A 12,779-nucleotide genomic window follows, 5' to 3' on the forward strand; every position below is an offset into this window, starting at 1 on the left:
CCCAATTCCTTGCTGCACAACCAGGGGATGGAGAAGAGACATGCGGGGTCCTGGGGACAGGACAACACAGGGGGTGGGAAGTGCCCCCCCCCATCCCCACCCTGGCACCCCCAAAAATCCCAGTTCCCATTTTGGGGGGGGGGGGCTGGCAGTGAGTGGCTGAGATTTACCCATGACCTCAGGGCAGAGGTCGGTACCTGCGTGGTCCCAGGTGTCCCCTGGGGGTCTGGGGGGGGGGGTGGGGGGGAAAGACATGGGGTCAGGGCTGGGTGGGCGGTGGGGGGCCGGGGGGGTCGGGGCTGGGGGGTGCAGGCTGTGGTTTGATGCCGTGAGCCTTCATGTAGGAGATGAACTGCTCGGGGATCTCAGCCAGCACGTCCTTGGCCAGGCGTGCCATGCTCAGCACCTGGCTGCCCCCCCGGTCCGTGTAGTCACGGAATGGGACAAACTGGGGAGGGGGGAGGAGAGGAGGCACAGGATGGGGGGTTTGGGTACAACCCTGCAGCATCCCCTGTCCCACTGTGTCCCCACATCTCAGTGCCCTGCCCCCCATGTCCCAAATTACTCCATGCCCCACTGCATCTCCACCCCACGCTCCCCTCCTTCCCCCATGCGTCTCCCCCAGTCCCAGTCCCCCCCCATCCTGCTGTACCACCCCCAGCCCCACTGCACCCCGTATCCCAGCACACCCCACCATCCCCCCATCCCCACACTGGGACCAGCAGTGGCACCCAATCCCAGTGCTACTGGGAGGGGTCTGGATGGGGAGGGGGGGGTGGGCACCAACGCACAGTGCTGGGGGGTCCCTACCTGCACAATGTCACGCTCAGCCACCTTCCCGCGGGAGGAGATGCGGATGTCATCCCCATCCAGCTCCACCATGGCTGCAGGGAGAGGTGGGGGGCTGAGTGCTATCAGCCCCCCTCAAACAGCAGGGACCCTTTTGGGGGGGGGGGGGGGAGCACAGCCTCACCATCAAACTCAGCCTGGCCGACCCCCACGATGATGATGGACATGGGGAGCTTGGCTGCCTGCAGGGGGGGAGAAATGGTAAAAATATCTGGGGTGACACCGCCCCTGGGCACCCATGGATCCTTGGGGTACCATGGGGTGCCATGGGGTGCCATGAGGTCCCACCCCCAGTGGCAGCACCCCCCCCTTGGTGCCGCCCCGGTGCTGTGTGCCATGTGGGGGCTGCGCTGCGTGGGCTCTGCTGTGCGCATTGTGCTCGGGGCTGTGACGCGCTGCGTGGGTGCATCCTGCTGTGGGGCTGGGATGTGCATCCCTTTGGGGCTGAGCTGCCCTCCCCACCCTCTGTGGCACAGCTCGCATCCCACATCCCACCCCATCACCCAAACACGGGGACAGCAGCCCCTCATCCTTCCCTCGCCCCCTGATCCCAAACCCACCCGGAGCACCCCGTGCACCCAGCTGCACCTCCGTGTTTTGGGGCACCCTGGTAAACCGACCCAGCTAGGGGTCTTACACCTCAATATTTGGGGCACCACATGTCCTTAGTTGGCTCTTACACCCCAATATTTTGGGGCACCCCACTACCTGTGGCACCCTACGCCCCCAGCTAAGTGTTACACCCCAATGTTTTCGGATACCCCATGCCCCCAGTAGGATCCTACACAAAATATTTGGGGCACCCCATACCCCCAGCTGGGCGAGTGGATCAGGACACCCCCCCTGGCAGCACTCACATTGACAATGGCCTCCTTGGTCTGTGCCATGTCTGAGATGACCCCATCGGTGATGATGAGCAGCACAAAGTACTGCGATCCATCCGGCACGGCCGCTGCCGAGCTGCAGGACCAGCACTGAGCACAGGGTTGGGGGACCATGGCAAACCTCCTTAGGACCCTCCCCCAATTACCGGGCCACGTGGTTGACCACGGGGGCGAAGTTGGTGGGGCCGTAGAGCTGCACGCTGCGCAGGCTGCGGTGGTAAGCCTCCAAGATGCCCTCAATGCCACTGCAAGATGGGTTGGCCGCGTCGCCGTTCTGTGGGATGCAATGGGTGATGGGGATGATGGCACCTGCGTGACAAGGGACACCGTGAGCCGGTCCCCATGGGAGGGATGGAAGGGGGGGGGGTCTCACCAATGGGAACTCGTGGGACACGCGCCCGTCGGGTGGGATCTTGGCACCGAAGCCGAGCGCAGGGAACATCTTGTCGCTGTCGTAGTCCTGGATGATCTCACCCACCGCCCTCAGCGCCATGGTGTAGGCATTGAGCTGGTAGGGGCTCAGGTAGTGCAGGGAGGTGGACTGTGAGGGGTTGCCTGCACCCAGGGTTGGGGAGGAGGGAGGGGGGGGTCAGTGTGTGGGGTCGTGGCAAGCCCACCTCACCGTGCGTATCCACCAGCATGGGGTGTGCTGCCCACTGCCAGCGCTCACCGTTGGATGCAGTGAAGTCGATGGCCACCGTGAAGTTGATTTGGGTCCTGGGAGGGAGAAAAAAAAACCCTTCTGAGGATGGGGGGGATGGAGGAGGACCTCCATTCCTTCCACAGCTCCCAGTTCCACGTGGGTGATGTTTCCCAACCCACAGGTCCCACTCTTGGAACCCCACGGGGGCCACCAGCACCAGCTGTGCCCATTGCGTGGATGGGAGCATCACGGCTCACCCGCCCCGGATGTAGTCCAGGAACGTGTGGTCAGACTCCACGGCGAAGGACAGCAGTGTCACCTGTGGGGACAGCAGGCTGAGCAGGACGGCAGGCACACACCGTGCCCTGTGCTCACCCAGCCCTCACCGTCCCCGAGTTCAGGTATTTCTTCTTCTTCATCTTCTTCCGGGGGTTCACCACCTGTGGAAGGGAGAGGATACGGAGCACTGCAAGATGGAGCACCCAGAGGTGCAGTGAAGGCACCCTTGGGGGCTGTCACACCCGTGGGTGATTCCTGGGGGTGCGGCATAGAATCCCTGGGGTCTGTAGGACCCAAGGGAGCAGAGTGGGGGTCCAGCACCCATCTCCACGTCCCCTCCTCACCTCGTAGACGTTGAACTGGCTCTGCCCCCGCGCCAGCTCCCGGTAGCTGGTGGTGAACTCACCAATGAAGTCGTGGCTGTAGGGCAGGGGGTGTCACCATCACCTCAGGCAGGGACAGGCAAGCGGCCCCCCCACGGCCCCCCCAGCTCACCTGCCATCACGATCCCAGTCATACACCTCCACCTTGATGGCTCTGTAAGGAACGGGGAAGGGGGTGGGGGGTCACGATTGGCACCCAAAAGCACAACCCTGCACACATCCCGCCCCACGACTTTGTGTTGATCCTTCCGTGGGGGCTTTTCTCCTTCCTCCTCCTCCTCCTCCTCCTCCTTCTCGGCCGGTTTCGGTGGGATATTTTTATCCACTGTTGCCACAGCAACGTCCGACACGGGGCTGAGGCGGCAGCACGACGCCGAGCCACCAACCGGCACCGGGGGCTCAACCGGGCATCAGGGAGGACCCACGGAGCAGATGGAGGCAGGCGGGTACCACAAAGATGAGGGCAAGAGGGCACAGAGCGGCGCCCCCATCGCCGCGGGGTACCATAGAGACGAGGGCAAGAGGGCACAGAGCGGCGCCGCCTGGAGGACCGCGGCACTCACCGGTCGTAGTCGCCGTTGCAGAGGGCGCGCACCGGGATGGCGAAGGCTGGCCAGACGGGGTTCAGCGTGTTCCTCATCACCTCTGTCTTGTGGCAGATGGTGAAGCTGCGGGGGGGGGCACAGGAGGGCAGGAAGGTCACCCCGTGGCCAACACCACACGCAGCACTTCGGTTTGTTTGGTGTTGGAGATTTCCCCTCCACGCCACCCCCCGTGTGTGGGGGGTGGTTCTGTGTCTCCCACTTTGGGGGTAGGGGGGAAGTAGGGTTGTACCCCCTGCTCCCCCGCCTCCTATCTCACATTTTGGGGTACTCACGTCCCGTCCTCGTTGCTGCGGTAGAAGACCATGAAGGGGTCGGATTTGCCAAAGAAATCCTTCTTGTCCAATTTGTTGGCACAGAACTGCAGCGTGGCCACGTCCTGTGGCACGAGGGGGGTCACCGAGTGGGATCCCCAATCTATGGGCACTGAATGGGACCCCACTCCCCCCTCTCTGTGGGCACCGGGGTTCCGTGGGAGCAGCCAGGATGTGGCTCTGACCCTCACCATCCTCACCCATGCGGAGGAAGGCCCCAGGCACAGCCACAGAGCCCCCATCCCCCCTTCCCTGCATCCTCCCCTCTGGAATAAGGTAGGCAGGGGGGTGGGGGGGGGGTGGGGGGGTCCCAAAGCTGTCCCCAACGTCCCCCAGCTCTCACCCTGCAGTTTCCTAGCTCCTCAGCCAAGAGGATGATGGTGCCACACTTCTTGCCCGGGATGCCCCTATGGGACAGGCGGTGAGGGGGGGGCACACAGTGACACGAGTGTCTCCGCTGGGGGGTCACCCCAATGCTCACCCATTGGACATGGCTGGTGCCGGCTTCCTGCTGCGGGGGTGTGCAGTAACTGTCCCCATCCTGCAGGGACACAGAGCGGGGTGGGGGGACCCACAGCAGGACCCCGAGTAGGGGCATCTCAGGGTGTGTGTATGGGGGGGGAGGGGGGGTGGTCAGCACAGAGCTGTGCTGTCTGCACTGCGCTCTGCTCTCCATCCCAGACACCGCCGGGATGTGAGATAAGGACCTTCCATCGTCACCATCACCCACGGGATGCCAGGCATGGCCCCCCCCCAACCCCCCAGTCCTGCTCACGTCAGTGGCTTCTCCAGGCGGCTGCCAGACGAGCCCACGATTTCACCCAGCGTGCAGAAGGCCTGGCCCAGGAAATCCTGCAGAGAGCAGGGTCACCACCATGGCCCCATCCCCACCTCCCCACCTCCACCACCCCATCCCCATCCCATAGGAGCAGTGCCACACTCACGTGCTTGGAGAGGTCGGGACTTTTGGAGTCCACATCGTACCTGTGGGACGGATGGGAGCGCGGCAGTGGGGCAGAGTGGGGATGGGGATGGAGATGGGAGAGGGATGGGAGACCAATGGGGTCGGAAACAGCGGGTGGGAATTAGGAATAGGAAGTAGGGATGAGGAATGGGGAAGGGCAGATGGGGATAGTGGTGGGAAACGGGAATGGGGAATAGGGAGTAAGGATGGAAATGGGGAATGGTGGTGGGAATTGGGAAGGGGAAATAGGGATGGAAGGGGAGCGGCGGATGGGGACACGGCCACGGCGGGACGGGCTGGCGGCACTCACAGGTCGAAGCGCAGATTCTGCTTCTCCTCGAAGAAGTAATCGAGCACAAACTTGCGCACGAAGTCGGGGTTCAAGGAGTTGTCAATGACCTCAGTGCGGCCAAACTGGGGCAGCGCCGTCAGAGGGGGGGGGGGGAGCCAGGTGCCCCTTTGTGCAGCCGCAGGGGCAGCCCACCCACCCGCTCATTACAGCCCGAGCCCCTCAATTAACCAGCGGCTAATTACAGGGCGCGCAGCCGGGGGCGGGAGCGGGGCTGCAAAGCTGGGGGAGGCTGAGCGTGCTGATTGGCTGCCTGCCCTGCGCCCCAACACGCGGGTTGGCCGGCTGCCTGGCACCCCAACGTGCTGATTGGTTGGTTGAGCAGTACCCCAACGTGCTGATTGGTTGGTTGAGCGGTACCCCAACACGCCATTGGCCACATCACAGGGTCAGCACTCACCTCCCGCCACTGCTTGGTGTCCGGTCCTTGGGTGTAGAGGACACAAACTGGGGACAGAGGTGGGGGTCCTCAATGCTCACCCTCCCCCCCCCCCCCCCAAGCCCCCAGCCCCCACCCCCAGCCCCACTCACGTGGGTCAGATTTGGAGAAGGTGTCCTTGTCCAGGAGCTGCCTGCGGGGAGAGGGGAAACTGAGGCACGAGGGGGGGAAAGGAGGGGGCGCACGGATGTGAGATGGTGCACAGGGTCACGTGCTGGTGCACACACGTGTGTGTGTTGGTGCACAGCTGTGTGTTGGTGCACAGCCGTGTGTTGGTGCACAGCCGTGTGTTGGTGCACAGCCGTGTGTTGGTGCACAGCCGTGTGTTGGTGCACAGCCGGAGCTGCAGCGGCTTTGGGGAGTTTCTCTGCTCCCCGATGGAGTGGGAGGAAAATAGGTCGGAGCGGCTGCAGGCAGCACAGCTGGGGGGCGGGGGGGGGGGCACACGGCAGGGCAGGGTGGGGGCACCCGGGATTCCCCCCCCCAACAAAACACTGAATCCTGAACCCAGCTTGCATGAGGGGTTTTGGGGGCCCATGGGGTGGGATTGAGGCAGGGAGGGGCGGTGTGACCCCCCCGCAGTGAGCGCAGCGTGGGGGGGGGGCGGGTGCTGGGTGCCAGGTGGCAGCGGGCACAGGGCTGGGGGTGCAGGGGGAGATCGGGGCATGGAGAGGAGTTTGGGGTGGGGGGGATAGGGGAGATGGAGCAGCCCCTCCTGTGCACCTCCAGAGACCGCAGACCCCGTCCTGCTACCTCCCAGTGCCCCCCCAGCCCCACTGCCCTTTTCTCTCCCAGTGCCTCCCAGCGCTCCCCACAACACCCTGTGGTGCCCCTCGCTGCTCCCCAGTAGCTCCCAGTGCCTCCCAGTATCCCACAGCCCCGAGCACCCCGGGTACCCCAACACCACCCACCCCTGTGCTCCTCATCCCCCACTGTGTCCCAGCACCCCCCAGAGACCCACAACCACCACCCCCACTCGCCCCCCCAGTGCTGCCCAGTACCCCACGGTGCCCTACAGCTGCAGCCACCTCCGCTCTCCCAGTGCCCCCACAACCCCTGAGTCCCCCCCCCATCAATGCTTTACATCCTCTGTGCTCCCCAGTTCTTTCCAGAACATCCCAGTATCCCACAACAACCACATCCCGCTCCCCCAGAGCCTCCCACTACCAGAAACCAAGTGCTCCCCAGTGCCTCCATTACCTCCCAGTGCTCCCAGTCCCACACACTCCAACTGCACCCCAGTGCCCCACATTTCACACGCTCCGAGTGCTCCCCAGTGCCCCCAGTACCTCCCAGTGCTCCCAGCCCCACGCACCCCAAATACTCCCCAGTGCTCCCAGTACCTCCCAGCACCGCACACCTGCAGTCTCCTCCATTCCCCAATGCCTCCCAATACCCCCCAGCGCCACGCAACCGTGGGTGCTCCCCAGTGCCTCCCAGTGCCAAACACCTCCGGTCTCCTCCATTCCCCAATGCCTCCCAGCGCCCCGCACCCCGCTCCTACCTGCAGGACACCGTCAGCTCCACCTTGGTGGCCGGGACGCAGCCGGTGCCGCCCGCCCGCAGCCCCCCCAGCCCCGCCATGCCCCGCTCCCCCCGCCCGGGGCCGCCGCCGCCGCCGCTCCCGGGGCCGTCCCGGCGCTTTCGGGGCTCCCGGTGCTCCCGTTACAGCGCTGCCGCAGCGCCGCCGCCCCGGGGCTGCCCCCGGAGCCTCCCGCGAGCCCGCCCCGGTCCGGCCCCCGTGCCGCCCCCGCGCCGCCCCCAGTAGCGCCCAGTGCTCCCAGTGCCTCCCGCATCACCACCCGGTGCCCGCGGTGCCGTTCTGCAGCCAGCCCAGTACCGCCCAGCGATCCCAGTGCCATCCCCTACATCGCCCAGTGCTTCCAGTGCCACCCCGGCACACCTCCAGGCTCACGCGGAGCTCCTCGTGCCGACCCAGCATTGCCCAGTGCTCCCAGTGCCACCCCAATGCGTCTCCAGTATCTCCCAGTGCCACCCCCACCGTCACCCAGTGCTCACAGCACCGCCCTGCTGCATCCCAGTACCACTCAGTGCTCCCTGTGCCACCCCCACTTCCACCCACTGGCTCCCAGTGTCACCTCATTCTACCTCCAGCATTGCCCAGTGCTCCCAGTGCCACATCCCCAGTGTCACCCCCTGCTCCCCACCCCACCCCCCACCCCCCACTGCGCCTCAGTGCCTCCCAGTGTTCCCAGTTCCCCTCCCACCCAGTGCTCAGGGTGCTCCCTGGTGCCCACAGTGGGGCTGCGCTGAGCCCGTGGGTGACAAACCTGTGCCCCACAGGTGACACGTTCCTCCAGGGGTGGCACATGTGTATGCCCACATGTGGCATCTCCACGTCCCCACACGTGGGATTGGTGCTAGGGGTGATCACTCCACGTCCCCAGAGGTGACACCTCCCTGCCACGTCCCTCTGGGTGACACTTCTGTGCCCACAGGTAACACCTCCATGTCCCCAGAGGTGATATCTCCATGCCCCACGTGTGCCACCTCTGTGCCAATGAGTAACATCTGTGTCCCCAGGGTTGGCATTTCCCCACCCCACGTGTGACACCCCTCTATGGTGCCTAAACATCTCTGTGTCCCTGTGACACCTCCACACCCTATGGGTGACATCTCCGTGTCCCCAGGGCTGACACCTCCACACCCCACGTGTGACATCTCCATGCCCCTATAGATGACATCTCTGTGTCCCTACACATGAAACCTGCACGCCCTATGGGTGACACCTCTGCATCTGTATAGGGAACACTTCCATGCCCCTATGGGTGATTTTTCCATGTCCCCACAGGTGACACCTCCACGCCCCTATGGGTGACATCTCCATATCCACAGGGCTCACACCTCCACACCCCATGTGTAACACCTCCATGCCCCTATGGGTGACATCTGTGCCCCCAAAGGTGACACCTCCATGCCCCACAGATGACATCTCCAAACCCCCAGAGGTGACACCTCCACGTTCCCACCCCACACCCCATCCCCGCAGCGCACCACCAGCACCACCACTCCGTGCACACTTTTTATTCCCCGTGTCACCCAGCAGGGACAGCTTTGAGGACTTTCACATCATCCAGGGGTCGGTCCTGTGCGTTGGTTTCCACCATGCCCACCCTGCCCAGCACTCCGATGCCTTGGCACACGCGCCCAAAGATGGTGTGTTTGCCATCCAACCACTGCGCCGGCGCCAGCGTGATGAAGAATTGGCTGCCATTGGTGTCTGGCCCTGCGTTGGCCATGGCCAGGATGCCGGCACCTGGGGATGGATGAAGAGAGAGATGGAGGAAGGGATGGATGGGATTGGTGTTTTTTTAGGGTTTGTTTGTTTTTTTTTTTGAAGACATAAAGGTGGGATTTGAGGACTGAGGTCTCACCGGTGAACTTCAGCTCAGAGTGCAGCTCGTCCTCAAAGTGTTTGCCGTAGATAGAAGCACCGCCACGACCTGTGAGCATGGAGATGAGCAGGGGGTCGTGGTTCCACACCACAGGATCCCCACTGTAGGGCTGGGGAGGTTCTCGTGTCCCCAGCACTGAGATAAGGGTCCCAGTGTCCCCGTTAGGGGGCTGAGGGTCTTGGTGTTCCCACTGTGGGACTGGGGATGTTGATGATCCCATCTCAGAGCTGAGGGTCCCAGTGTTCCCACCATGAAACTGGAGGATCCAGCATCCCTATTAAGGGGCTGAGGGTCCCAGTGTCCCCATTGTGAAGCTGGGGGTCCCGATGACCCCAAGACAGGGCTGAGGGTCCCAGCGTCTCCCTCACAGGGCAGGGATCCCCCTGTCCCCATCACAGGGCTGAGGATCACAACGTCCCCATCATAAAGGTCCCGGTGTCCCCATCATGGAGCTGGGGGGTCCCGACGATCCCATCACAGGGCTGAGAGTCCCAGTGCCCCCATGACAAGACAGGGAAGACCCCGCTGTGACCCTGCACTCACCAGTTCCCGTGGGATCTCCTCCCTGCACCATGAAGTCCCGGATGATGCGGTGGAACCGGGTTCCGTTGTAATACCCGCGGCGGCACAGCTCAGCAAAGTTCTTGCAGGTGCGCGGCGCGTGGCGCCAGTACAGCTCCAACACCATGGTGCCCATCCTGCCCACAGCACCACAACTCAGCATCGGGGGCTGAGGGGATGGGGAGACTGGTGGGTGGAACCGGAATAGGGGAACTGGGAGGGATTAGGGCAGGGAAAGCTTGGAACCAGGGGGGGAACCTTGGGGGTCTGGTAACCGGGTCGGGAATCAGGGTGAGGGGGAGATCCCGGTATCGGGAACTGGGGGTGGGAGCTGAGGGGAGCTCCGGTACCGGGGGGGGCCGGTATGGGGGAGGGGGGAAGTGGGGTGTCCCGGGGAGGGTGGGCAAAAGGGGGTCCTGGTAGCAGGGTGGGGGAACCCGAACACCTGCGGGTCCCGGTACCGGGTGGGGAGGACTGTGGGAGCGGGGAGGAGGGACCCGAAGGGCTGCCGGTACCGAGCGGGGAACCCGGCGGGCCCAACAGCGAAGGGGGAGAAGGAGGGAGGGGAGGCAGAAGGCGGTCCGGTAACGGAGCGAGGGTTCCGGGGGCATCTCTAAACCGGGACGGGGGGTCCGGTACCGAGCGCGGAGGCCCGTGGGGTTCCCGCCTCTTACGTGGTCTCCATGGAGACGGTGGGCGGCTGCCAGGAGTCAGGCGGGACGGCGGCCATGCTGTGCGCCGCTATTGCCGCCGGCACCGGAAGCGGCCCCTCGGCGTTTCCGGTGACACGCCCCCTTCCCCGCCGGCGGCCAATGAGCATCGCGGACGGGTTGGGGGCGGGGCCAATCGGCGCGGCGGGCGGGAGAGCGAGGCGCCATTGTGGGGCCGGAGGGAGAATTCGAACGGGCGGAGCGCCCCGCCCCCGGCCCGCCGGGCCTCCCCGCAGCGCCGAGCGGCAGCCGGGGCGGTGAGAACAGCCGGGTAGGAGCGGGAGCCGCGCTGTGGGGCTGGGACAGGTGTGGGGCCGGTGTGGGGCCGGGATCCGTCGTTGTGGGGCTGCGGGGGCCTACGGGGCTTGGGGTGGTGGGGTGTGGGACTGCGTGTGGGGCTGCGATCCGTCGTTATGGGGGCGAAGGGCTGGGACGCAATTTCTGGCGCTGGGGGCTGGGGTGAGGGGCTGGAAACCTTCCATGGTTTGGGGCTGGGGCTTGACCCTGTATGGGATTGGGGTTCCATTGGGATTGGGGGGGGCTGGGGCCGCCCTTTTGGGGGCTGTGGTCTGATAGGGCCGCGTGGCTGGGACTCCCAGGGTTGGGATGGGGGCTGGGACATCCAGGGGTTGAGACCCATAGGGCTCAGGGTGTGGGGCTGGACCCCCTGGGTACAGGTCTGTGTCCCCTGGGATGGGGCTGGGTGCAGGGCTGCCCCCATAGCAGTGGGTTTGGCCCCCTCCCCCCCCGGTGTTTGGGTTCATCCCGCCCTGCGTGCTGCCCCGTGCTGTCCCCATGGCCACAAAGCCCCGTTGTGCCCGGTGCTGGCAGAGCTGTCCCCAGCAGGCGCTGTGCCCGTAGCTGAGACGTTGTGGGGGGGGCCGTGGGGTCACCCCTGCTTGCACCCAGGTCACCCATGGGCTCCGGTGCCGCTCACTGACCGGGTGTGATGATGGAGGAGCAAGGTAGGGTGGCTGTCCCCAACTCGGGGACCCCTTCTGCGTGCTCCAACGTGGGGACTGGAGGCCCCTTATGTGTCCCCCACATGTCCCTCCCGCATCGCCCCCAGATGTCCAATTCATCACCGAGGAGAAGTTCGACTTTAGCATCCTGTCCCCTTCTGACAGGTGAGATGGGGACACAGGTGACATAACGTGGGCAGGTGTCAGCCCCCAATGTGTCACCTGTGTGGGGCACTTGGGCAGGGCTAATGCTGCCCTTCACCCCCAGCCGTGAGGATGATGATGATGACGAGGAGCCCCCAGGGGGCACAAACGGGCGCTGGAGCCCCTTGAGTGGGGCTGGGCTGGAGGAGATGGTGCGTGAGGCCACTCGCCTGGCAGCACAGCTGCAGCAATGCCACCTGTCCCCGCTGCCCCCTGGCCCGGGGGGGGGCAGCCCCCGCAGCCCCCGCCGTGAGACCTTCGTGGTGAAGGACAGCCCTGTGCGGGCCCTGCTGCCCACCGTGCCTGCTGCCAGCGTCCCCAAGGTGGGTGGCACCACAGGGGGGTGGGGAGGGGGCACGGCGGTGGTGTGGGGTGCGGTCTGCATCCCTGTGCCCCCCCCTCTTACAGGAGTCCCCCCGCTGTCGCCCCCCGGCACCACCCAGAGGTGCCCCCAGCAGCAGGGGGACCTCCAACCAGAGTGGCCCCCCCCGGCCGTGCCCACCACGGGGGGCTGTGGCACGGGGCAGGTCTGAGCCCCTCCGTGCAGGGACAGCAGGTAATGGAGGGGGGGCTGGGAATTGGGATGGGGACAGCTCGCCCCATGGGGAACGCATTGGGAATGGGTACAAGGCCACCCCAAACCCCCCCATTTTTCCCAGCTCAGCCAAAGCTGAGGAGCAGCACTGCCACCCCCCTGACCCGTGCACCCCGTGCCAGGGCCACCACCACTGCCAGGGCCACCATCACTGCCAGCACCGCCCCCAGCAGTCGCCCCCCCCCACCCAGTGCCATCCCCAAACCCCCCGGCCGGGCTGGGACATCAGGGACTGCAGCAGGTGGGAGGGGAGCCCCCCGGACCAGCACAGCTGCACCCAGAGGTAAGGATGGGGGCTGTCCCCTCTGACAGCTTGGGACTGCTCCGTGCCTCAGTTTCCCCACACCTACTCTCCCCCAGGTGCACCCCATGGGGTGGGGGCTGGCTCCAGGTGCAGACTTGCCCCCCCCAGCAGCCGCCTGCAGCCCCCCCGCAAGACGGCAGCTGGCAGCACCCCACGATGACAGCATCACCCAGCTGGGGAAACTGAGTCACAGGGAAAGGGGGGGGGGCACAGTAAGACCCCCCCATCCCTCACAAGAGAGGAGGCAGAGGCTCAGGTCGGGTTTTGCTTTAATTACAAAAGGTCACACCAGCAGTAGGAAACCCCCCCTGGCCCACCCGC

The 12,779-nt window shown here is 65.1% G+C and overlaps 3 protein-coding genes across 8 annotated transcripts; 1 reads left to right on the plus strand and 2 right to left on the minus strand.

Annotated features, from left to right (window-relative positions):
- Window positions 1–259: 259 nt before the first annotated feature.
- On the minus strand, window positions 260–7,400 carry CPNE5 (copine 5). 2 transcript variants are annotated; one of them, XM_090124799.1, is made up of 21 exons: window positions 7,211–7,388; window positions 5,799–5,839; window positions 5,668–5,714; window positions 5,229–5,332; window positions 4,899–4,938; window positions 4,730–4,806; window positions 4,436–4,495; window positions 4,298–4,361; window positions 3,916–4,019; window positions 3,602–3,706; window positions 3,151–3,192; window positions 3,000–3,075; window positions 2,763–2,816; window positions 2,634–2,695; window positions 2,404–2,450; window positions 2,107–2,288; window positions 1,880–2,007; window positions 1,707–1,809; window positions 974–1,031; window positions 811–884; window positions 260–448 (listed from the first exon to the last, which is right to left on the minus strand). In XM_090124799.1, exons 1-21 carry the CDS (start codon window positions 7,288–7,290, stop codon window positions 260–262), a joined length of 1,737 nt encoding a protein of 578 aa, XP_089980925.1. In that variant the 5' UTR covers window positions 7,291–7,388. The 2 variants fall into 2 exon arrangements, with proteins under 2 accessions (XP_089980925.1, XP_089980924.1); XM_090124798.1 differs by having other exon boundaries at window positions 1,880–2,288; window positions 7,211–7,400.
- A 1,336-nt stretch (window positions 7,401–8,736) lies between these two features.
- PPIL1 (peptidylprolyl isomerase like 1) lies at window positions 8,737–10,484 on the minus strand. Of its 2 annotated transcripts, none has more exons than XM_031608615.2 (4): window positions 10,358–10,484; window positions 9,666–9,820; window positions 9,102–9,170; window positions 8,737–8,983 (listed from the first exon to the last, which is right to left on the minus strand). In XM_031608615.2, the coding sequence occupies exons 1-4, from the start codon at window positions 10,411–10,413 to the stop codon at window positions 8,763–8,765; spliced, it is 501 nt and encodes a 166-aa protein (XP_031464475.1). In that variant the 5' UTR covers window positions 10,414–10,484; the 3' UTR covers window positions 8,737–8,762. The 2 variants fall into 2 exon arrangements, with proteins under 2 accessions (XP_031464475.1, XP_031464476.1); XM_031608616.2 differs by having other exon boundaries at window positions 9,666–9,852; window positions 10,358–10,448.
- A 222-nt stretch (window positions 10,485–10,706) lies between these two features.
- On the plus strand, window positions 10,707–12,766 carry PSRC1 (proline and serine rich coiled-coil 1). 4 transcript variants are annotated; one of them, XM_090124800.1, is made up of 6 exons: window positions 10,707–11,358; window positions 11,463–11,520; window positions 11,624–11,882; window positions 11,968–12,115; window positions 12,224–12,437; window positions 12,515–12,766. In XM_090124800.1, exons 1-6 carry the CDS (start codon window positions 11,343–11,345, stop codon window positions 12,642–12,644), a joined length of 825 nt encoding a protein of 274 aa, XP_089980926.1. In that variant the 5' UTR covers window positions 10,707–11,342; the 3' UTR covers window positions 12,645–12,766. The 4 variants fall into 4 exon arrangements, with proteins under 4 accessions (XP_089980926.1, XP_089980927.1, XP_031464470.1 ...); XM_090124801.1 differs by having other exon boundaries at window positions 12,219–12,437; window positions 12,515–12,755; XM_031608610.2 differs by having other exon boundaries at window positions 12,277–12,766.
- The last annotated feature ends 13 nt before the right edge of the window (window positions 12,767–12,779 follow it).

Source organism: Phasianus colchicus, chromosome 25 (assembly GCF_987193195.1).
Source record: "Phasianus colchicus chromosome 25, bPhaCol1.hap1.1, whole genome shotgun sequence".
Lineage (NCBI taxonomy): Eukaryota > Metazoa > Chordata > Aves > Galliformes > Phasianidae > Phasianus > Phasianus colchicus.

Excerpts from the sequence above, each read along its gene's own strand:
- PPIL1 (XM_031608615.2), bottom strand. The coding sequence starts at position 10,413 with ATGGCCGCCGTCCCGCCTGACTCCTGGCAGCCGCCCACCGTCTCCATG. Across the intron at positions 9,171-9,665 it reads AGGAGATCCCACGGGAACTG|GTCGTGGCGGTGCTTCTATC; the intron begins GTGAGTGCAGGG and ends CCATGCTCACAG. Across the intron at positions 8,984-9,101 it reads CTCTGAGCTGAAGTTCACCG|GTGCCGGCATCCTGGCCATG; the intron begins GTGAGACCTCAG and ends ATCCATCCCCAG.
- PSRC1 (XM_031608610.2), top strand. Across the intron at positions 11,883-11,967 it reads CTGCTGCCAGCGTCCCCAAG|GAGTCCCCCCGCTGTCGCCC; the intron begins GTGGGTGGCACC and ends CCCCTCTTACAG. Across the intron at positions 12,116-12,276 it reads CCTCCGTGCAGGGACAGCAG|GGCCACCACCACTGCCAGGG; the intron begins GTAATGGAGGGG and ends ACCCCGTGCCAG.
- CPNE5 (XM_090124798.1), bottom strand. The coding sequence starts at position 7,290 with ATGGCGGGGCTGGGGGGGCTGCGGGCGGGCGGCACCGGCTGCGTCCCG. Across the intron at positions 2,817-2,999 it reads GCCAGTTCAACGTCTACGAG|GTGGTGAACCCCCGGAAGAA; the intron begins GTGAGGAGGGGA and ends TCCCTTCCACAG. Across the intron at positions 2,451-2,633 it reads CTGGACTACATCCGGGGCGG|GACCCAAATCAACTTCACGG; the intron begins GTGAGCCGTGAT and ends TCTCCCTCCCAG.